The 8,578-nt window shown below is 39.1% G+C and overlaps 1 protein-coding gene across 1 annotated transcript in view; it reads left to right on the top strand.

Moving 5' to 3' along the window:
• Positions 1-4,097, top strand: part of LOC108229480 (zinc finger protein 2 homolog) — a 5,508-nt gene extending 1,411 nt beyond the window's left edge. Inside the window, exons 3-4 of the mRNA XM_037978650.1 lie at positions 34-435; positions 1,375-4,097. Coding sequence (XP_037834578.1) covers positions 34-435; positions 1,375-2,843 — 1,871 coding nt within the window. The 3' untranslated portion in view covers positions 2,844-4,097. The remainder of the gene's footprint in view (positions 1-33; positions 436-1,374) is intronic.
• Positions 4,098-8,578: the final 4,481 nt, after the last annotated feature.

The raw sequence follows: 8,578 nt of genomic DNA, 5'->3' as shown, positions 1-8,578 counted from the left end.
TTAAAGAAGAAGCCCCTGAAGACTGGAGACCTGGTGTGGACCAGCAGGACCCAGAGACCCTCAACATAAAGGAGGAAGAGGAGGAATCTTGGACCGGTCTGGAGGGAGAGAAGCTTTATGTGAAAACGGAGACTGATGAGACCAGGTTTTCTTTCACTGCAGTCCCTCTAAAGGCTGAGGAGGATGAAGAGAAGCCTCTGTTCTCACAGCTTTATCAGCACCAAGTGGAAGATGGAGATCTTCCAGCCATCAGCTTAGTGGATCAGATGAAAGCAGCAACTGGTGGAGAGGACTGTGGAGGAGCAGAAATATTTGGGCTTCTGGAAAAAACAGCTGCATATAATGAAGAGGAACATTCGCATTTAAAGGACAATGAGCAACAAAACAGAATCCTGGATGCTGTTTTCGACCCTGAATTTCAACTGCACAGATTAGGTTTGTATATTTGGATCAGCTGTCATCATGTTTGTAACAGTTTAGTTACACGTTTATGAAGCTAATGAACGAGATAGAGATTTTGAGTTTGTGGTTTGCTTCTAACAACAGCAATAAATTTAAATAATAAGAACTAGTACATTTAGACAAACAAATACATAAATGAATTCCCCCACCACAGACCTATGCTACAGGACATCTGCCTCTCACAGCCAGCTGTCTACATAGTCAACAAAACATTACTAAACAAACTGAAATGATCTATCTGTCTATCTGTCTGTCTGTTTCTCTTACTTTCTCTCTCTCTCTCTCTTTTCCTTTTTTTGACTGACAGACTGATGGATGTATTAGGCTCGATTGGACTCAGTTATCTGGTATTGAGTGGTGTTTGGCTTCTTGTTTGGGGGACCTGTTATGCTGTTATGTGTGCTTCACTTGGACCTGGAGCAGGACAGCTAATCTGGCTGCTATTGTTGCCTTGTTCACCATGAAAGCATTAAAAAAAAAACAAAAAAAACCCCCGCAGATTTTATTTTACTTTTTTGCATAAAATGTGTTTTAAGAATTGGGTCAGAAAAATTCAACTTTGTGTTTATCAATCCAGAACACATTTTTCTAAAATACAGTAAAAGTAAACTGCACATTTTAGAGTGGCCTCTTATTGTGGCCATCCTAAGGCAAACCTGTGCAATAATCATGCTGTCTAATCAGCATTGTGATATGCCACACATAGGAAAAGTCTTAAATGTTTGAATATAGGAGCAAAAACAAAAGTGCTGTGTTTGAATTTTTGTCCAGTGTATATGGATTTAGTGTCAGCTGGTTTTCTGACATCCAGCACTGTTGTTTTAGGTTTATCAGCAATAACACAAGTAATTTCAGTGTGAATATAAAGCTTTAACTGTCCTTAATGTTCATGTGTTTCTGTCTTCCCTGCAGATGTTCAGCAGACAATGGTGATTAAAGAAGAAGCCCCTGAAGACTGGAGACCTGGTGTGGACCAGCAGGACCCAGAGACCCTCAACATAAAGGAGGAAGAGGAGGAATCTTGGACCAGTCTGGAGGGAAAAAAGCTTTATGTGAAAACAGAGACTGATGACACCAAGTCTGCATTCATTGCAGGTCCTTTGAAGAGTGAGGAAGATGAAGAGAAGCCTCTGTTCTCACAGCTTCATCAGCACCAAGTGGAAGACAGAGGTCTTCCAACCATCAGCTCAGTGGATCAGGTGAAAGCAGCAACTGGTGGAGAGGACTGTGGAGGAGCAGAAACTACCAGGAACCCAGATCTAAATACTCATGAAGATGATTCCAGCTCTTCAACGACTGAAGTCAGTGAGGATGATGAGAAAATCCAGTCAAGACAAATGTCATTTAGTTGTGATGTTTGTGGACAAGTGTTTGGACGAAAGTCAAATTTAAACAGACACATGATAATCCACACAGGACAGAAACCATTTGCATGTGATGTCTGTGGACAAAGTTTTAGACGAAAGTCAGATTTAAACACACACCTGAGTGTCCACACAGGACAGAAACCGTTTGCTTGTGACAGCTGTGGACAAAAGTTTGGACGAAAGTCACATTTGAACAGACACATGAGAATCCACCCAGGACAGAAACCATTTGCTTGTGACAGTTGTGGAGAAAACTTTGGACGAAAGGCACATTTAGACACACAAATGAAAATCCACACAGAACCGTTTGCTTGTGATCGTTGTGGACAAAGGTTTGGACAAAAGTCAACTTTAAACAGACACATGAAAATCCACACAGGACAAAAACCATTCGCTTGCGACCACTGTGGGAAAAGGTTTGGACAAAAGTCAAATCTGAACAGACACATGAGAGTCCTCACAAGACAAAAACCATTTGCTTGTGGTAGCTGCGGGCAAAAGTTTAGACAGAAGACACATTTAGACACACACATGAGAATCCACACAGGACAGAAACCATTTGCCTGTGGTAGCTGCGGGGAAAGGTTTAGACAAAAGTCACATTTAAACTCACACATGAAAATCCACACGGAACCATTTGCTTGTGATGTCTGTGGACAAAGGTTTGGGCGAAAATCACAACTATATGTACACATGAGAATTCACACAGGACAACATTCATTTGCTTGTGATCGTTGTGGCCAAAGCTTTGGATTTAAGTCAACTCTAAAGAGACACATGAAAATCCACACCGGACAGAAACCGTTTGCTTGCGATCACTGTGGGAAAAGGTTCGGACTGAATTCAACTTTGAACAGACACATGAGCGTCCACTCAGGACAGAAACCATTTGCTTGTGATCGTTGTGGGAAAAGGTTTGGACAAAAGTCAAATCTAAACAGACACATGACAGTCCACTCAGAAGCAGAAAACAATTTAGTTGTGAACATTAAGACAGCTGCTAAAGACACTTAGGAGTTTACACATAATTCAAACTGATCAGCTCTAGGGTTTGATGTTAAATAGTCTGGATGCTTTGGAAAATTGTTTCTCATAATTGCAGTAGTTTTTACTTGCAGTGATATTTGTATTTATGTTTCTATTAAGAATTTGCATGTTCTCCCCATGCATGTGTGGCTTTTCTCCAGTTCCTCCAGTTTCCTTCCATAGACCAAAAAACATGCATGCTAGGTTCATTGGTAACTCTAAAATTGTCATGAGTGAAAACCTGGTTGTTTGTCTCGATTGTTTCTGTGTGTCCCTGTGATGGACGTGTGACCTCTCCAGGGTGTCCCCCGCCTCTCGCGCAGTGACTGCTGGAGATAGGCGCCAGCTTCCCGCATTCAAAAAAAAGCAGGTGAAGAAAATGGATGGTATCTATGTCACACCCGACTGAAAACTTGTCTAATATTTATGAAGAACCACTGCAATCATGTACTGTTTAAATGCAAAAACACCAGATTGATCTTGTCAGCTCCTGAATAGAATATCTGTCAGAAATGATTAATGCATATAAATACAGAGAAACAACCCTGTGATAACATAGAATACTACTCATGCTGTTATTGATGCACTTTCTAGTTTGTTTGTTTTTTTAATAGGATACAATGGCTCTGAATTGATGAGATTTTGCATTAAATAGCCTCAGTCCAGATGGCTGATGGTTTACATATGTAATACAACATAAGTTGTTTTTGGTGGAATAGTGGTGCAGTGATTGGAGCTGTCGCCTCCTGGCAAGAAGGTTGCAGGATTGCTTCCTGACCTGGGGCTGGGTGGAGTTTGCAGGTTCTCCCTGTGCAAACGTGCATTTACTCCGGGTACTCCAGTTTCCTCCCACAGACCAAAAACATGCATGTTAGGTTAATTGGTAACTCTAAATTGTCTCTAAGTGTGAGTGAGAGTGTGAATGGCAGTTTGTCTCATATGTCCCTATGATGGACCTGCGACCTGTCCAGGGTGTTCCCCCGCCTCTCGCACAGGGACTGCTGGAGATGGACACCAGCTCCTCGTGACCCAGAAAGGAGGAGCGGGTAAAAGAAAATAAATGGATGAGGTTGTTTTGAAGTTTGTTTGGTGATAGCCATAGAAGGTGCAATATTGTAAATTTTAAATAAGGTTTTGTCATGATATGTTGCATTTTAAGTGCTGTTAATTTAATGTACATATGTTATTGTATATTGAGACTTTTTATATTTTCTAGGTGTGTATAAATACTTTCTAACTTTCGTTCATAATTGAAGTTATTTCCTTGTAAACCCACCACTAAAGGACATTGCTTAACTATCACACTTCTGCATGACTCGAGGGCCACTATCCTGCATGTGTTACTTGTTTCCCTGCTTCGACACACCTGATTCAGAGGTTAAATCACCTCTTCATGTTCTGCAGAAGCCTGTTAATCACCCATTGATTCAAATCAGGAGTGTTGGAGCAGAGAAACAAGTGAAACATGCAGGATGGTGGCTCTCCAGGACCAGGATTGGAGACCGCTGGCCTATAGTGATGGCGACGAAAGGGTGAGTGTCCAGAAGTTTGGCGTCTAATGGGAACTATGTATTAGTTGAATGTATACTAATCTCTGCAAGGCTGTGTGCAGCTGATAAAAGGACCTTTTTACCTGCCTTCATAATAACCTGATGAAAGAATACATATTATAGTAACAGAACAATAAGCTAACATACATTTTTACATCTATGCAAATGCATGTGTATTATTTGAAACTTGAATAATTAATAAATACAGAAATGGTTATTTAACAATATGTTAGTTACTTTTATTTTACATTGCATTGTATTTAGTTACATATCACAGTTACAGCTGGCCCTTTGAGGACAACCATAATGCTCATGTGGCCCTCTGTGAAAATAAATGAAACCAAATCTAAAAAAAATTACATTTCATGAATGTTATTTACTCAAATACAATTATTATTTTAGGTTTAACTTTCTCTGGAAGGGTTTTCTTCACTTTAGGCTATCCTTGAGTAGACGATTTGTTGCAGTGTTGTTAAGTTTAGGACGGTCTTCACGTTCAGCTTTAAAATCAACACGTGAGAGATCAGTCAGGAGAAGAGAGATTTCAGAGAGAGTTTTTCAGTTCTGTCGGTGGACATTGTGCCAGATGTTGCTTGTAAATAATTTCTGGTAAAATAGATGCAGAAGCTCCAGTGTCTACAATGGATTGCAGTACTCAAGGAATATTTCAGAAGGATTTCATATTAGTAACTTGATTTTACTGGATCTGTGTTTCTGCACACACACTCAAGTCAGAACTAAATTACCCACTTAAACACACACTTTTTATTGTCTGAAGCACCGTGTTACACACATCCAGATGTGCTGAATATATGATATTGATAGAACTGGTGATGTATCGTCATGTATGATAGACATAAATATACAGGCAGAGATTTGAGGATTTGAACTGATCACAAATGTCACTGCTGCGTTTGCTGCTTCTGCAGTCTAACCTTCTAACACAAGAGGGAGATGTTTGAAAGGGTATGAGTAAGTGGTGCATTCATGTTGACTGAGTGTGTTTTCACTTGTGAAAAACAGCATTTTAAGGCATATTGGCTGCATGTGTTCATAAACTCATCCAGTGGCCTCTTTCCATTTTCTCCTTAAGTCAGTTTTAAGGTTTCATGCATTTTCCTTCCCCCTATGTGGATTTTTTAAAAAACATTCTTTACGTACACATATTTTACTATGTATTTTTTAACATTTTAGAAAGACCTTGTAAAGGTACATGAGCACCCACACACACACATCCCACACACATTTAATGCACAGAATATATGGAGCTAAACCTTTTTTTAAAAATGACATGAGAAAATCCTTTACGCACGAGTCCCCTTCATTTTTCACATATAATTTATTCATGTTCTCACCCTGCTTCTCATCGTATGTTTTAGAGGTGAGGGTGTGTTCAGCTACGTTAGAAAATTCGAAAAAGTTAAAGGCGTCACTACAATGAAAACTAAAGTTCTTATGTGACTGACTTTGCCTTCAGGTGTTGGAATCGACAAATCATTCGTCCTTAAACTACAGCATGATACATTTTCTCCCTTAGAATTACATTAATGTGAGAAAATTACATAATGGTCTTGACACACATAGAGAGGTAACAACCTGGACTTAAACCAGGATTACCAGACTGCAGCGCTGACAACCAAGCTACTAAAGCCCCTTGAGTGAATGTGTATCTTTGTTCCATTTTTAGTAAAATTTCCAATCAGCCTCTAAGTTTTCTAGCTGTTCTATGTGCACCACAGTGGAAGATTCAATCAAATTTCATAGTTTGTAATGATAGTGGTGGTGTGAGAGATGCAATATCTAATTGAAGAGAAGGACACTCGAGCATGTAGCTTTAGTTTCACGGAAGGATGAAAAGGAAGGAAAAAGCAGAGGAAATGAAATGATTTTACAGCGAAAGGACAATAATTGTTGGCCAGAAAACTATAGGTGAGGAAGACGAGCCAGCGATGATGACCACAAACTTACAAGAAACATTTTCTCCAAACTAATAATGTGAAGTAAAATTATTTTTAGTCTTAACAGCGGCCTGCGTTTTTCTTTTTTCTTTTTTAATTTGTTTGCTCTTTAAAGAGAATGAAGTTTTAGGAATTTTAGGCCCTTTTTTAGGTTTGAGGTTGCTAGACCCAGAGGCTACATATATGTTTTATATACAGCGATACGACGTGTCAAGTTACGAGTGAGTCTACAGATGCTCCGCTTGTTGTAGATGTCCCTGCTGCTTTTATTGCCGAATGTAGTTTATTTTATGTGATGCAAGTTTCAAAGTGGAACTATATGACTGTTTCATATCTCCGCTGCTACAGGAACAGCTACATGTATTCATTCTGGCAGAAAAGGAAAGAACCTCAAACACAACCTTCTCATCATAATTGATCAAACTAAAAGCCATCAAACTCTGATGTAAAATTGTGGACAGTACGTTAATCTTCCTGCCTATTTCATTTATTCCCATTTTCACCCTTTTTAAACTGTAGTTTGACAATGTCTGAAGGGCAGACAAAAAAAACAGCTAAAAAAATGATGCTGCTGAGAATGTTAATGCAGCATCCTTGTTCAACAAGATTAAGGCATGAATATTTCACAAAGGAAGCTTTCAAAAGTAAATGTTGAAGGTAAAAGCCTAAATTTTTCAGTTCCTCGAAGCAAGCAGACAAGCACCTTAGATAACAAAAAAATAAAGCTGGTTTTCTCAACATGCACAGTGGATAAACCAGTGATGAAGATCTGGAGTTTGATGAGAAAAGAAAAGAATTTTTCATCTTTTTGATAAGTAGTGGAAAACAGAACAAGGGAAGAAACAAAGTGTAATCTATATGTTGAAACCACAGCTGTTGATGCAAAGAAAATATCTATACGTGTGTACCTCAGTGTATTTACTTTCTCCTCCTCTCTGCCCACCACACGGTAAGTGTCTACGCACAGTATGGTGCAGGATGTAGGCTTGTAGAGTTTGATGTTTCCTTTCTTTGCCATCATGAATATTTTATTCCACCCAGAAGGTTCCATCCAAATGAAAGCTGAAACACCAGCAACAACAAGTACAACAGCAGAACCAGCAGCAGCCACTTAGGAAACATGTAGCTGATCACTTCCAGCATCAAAGAGGTGGGATTTGTGCTGAGCAGCTCCTTTTCCTTGCACAGACCCTGTCATGAAAATAATAATAATAATAAAAACCCCTGCATTGTCATCCATAGAAACAGAAAACGAAGTAAATAGATATGTTAAATCAAGAAATTGTGAAGAGACACGTTAAGATCAAAGAAACACTCTGATAACAGAGGGAAAATAAGCAGTGAAGGACAAGCTGGTAAATTACAAGGAAGATGAAAGCAAGATGGAAAAAGAGACGTGACAGACATTACTAAGCAGAGCTTTGATTCCTAAAGTAGCGCGTGTATGCATGCATACATACAACATGCCGTATGTGCGCATTTATGTTTATGCAAAAAGCAGTGGGAACGCGAGGGGCGAAGGTAAAGTTACAAGTTCAGGATAAGTTGCTCACTTTTGCGAAGGCTACAGAGTTTTTGCTGACCGCTCCTATAGGTTTATTGTCCTTGAAGGAAATAAACCGAGAAGCCTCAACGGAGCGTGTGGATTGCAGGGATGAGGATAAGAACAACATAAAGAGTTTAGGATGAGAAAGGGAATAGAAGAACAGAAATGTTATTGAGAGAGACAGAGATAAACAATCTTTTTGCCAGAAATGAATATCTTCAGTTGCTGAAATGACATCTGATACCAATAACATCAGGCACACACCACAAAATAACAGTTTTTATACTCAACCAAAGACAATTTTACGAACAAGAACACTTCTCTCTTTCAGCTTGATTTGACCCTAAATCTTCCCCGTTCCACTTGTTTAGAGTTCTTCATATCCTGATAAAATCCACAAGGAATTTGGTTTCTATAAGCCTCTTTCTCATTAGGTGACAACCCCACAACAGTCTGCACGACCTACATAACCTATTAGATTGTAGCTTGATTGCAGCAAATTTGAAAACTTTTACTGTTTAAGCCAATTGGAGATAAAAGAAACATGTATTATGATTCTTGGCCAGTCTTTTCAAAGCACCTCATCATCGTTGAGGTTAAATTTGACCAATCAGTAGCGTCGACTGTAAAAAAAAAAAAAAAAAAAAAAGACAACTAAAGCCTAGATGT

This window comes from Kryptolebias marmoratus, linkage group LG12, assembly GCF_001649575.2.
Source record: "Kryptolebias marmoratus isolate JLee-2015 linkage group LG12, ASM164957v2, whole genome shotgun sequence".
NCBI lineage: Eukaryota > Metazoa > Chordata > Actinopteri > Cyprinodontiformes > Rivulidae > Kryptolebias > Kryptolebias marmoratus.
The sequence above is the reverse complement of the archived record's forward strand: the minus strand, read 5'-3'. Positions and strand labels throughout refer to the sequence as shown.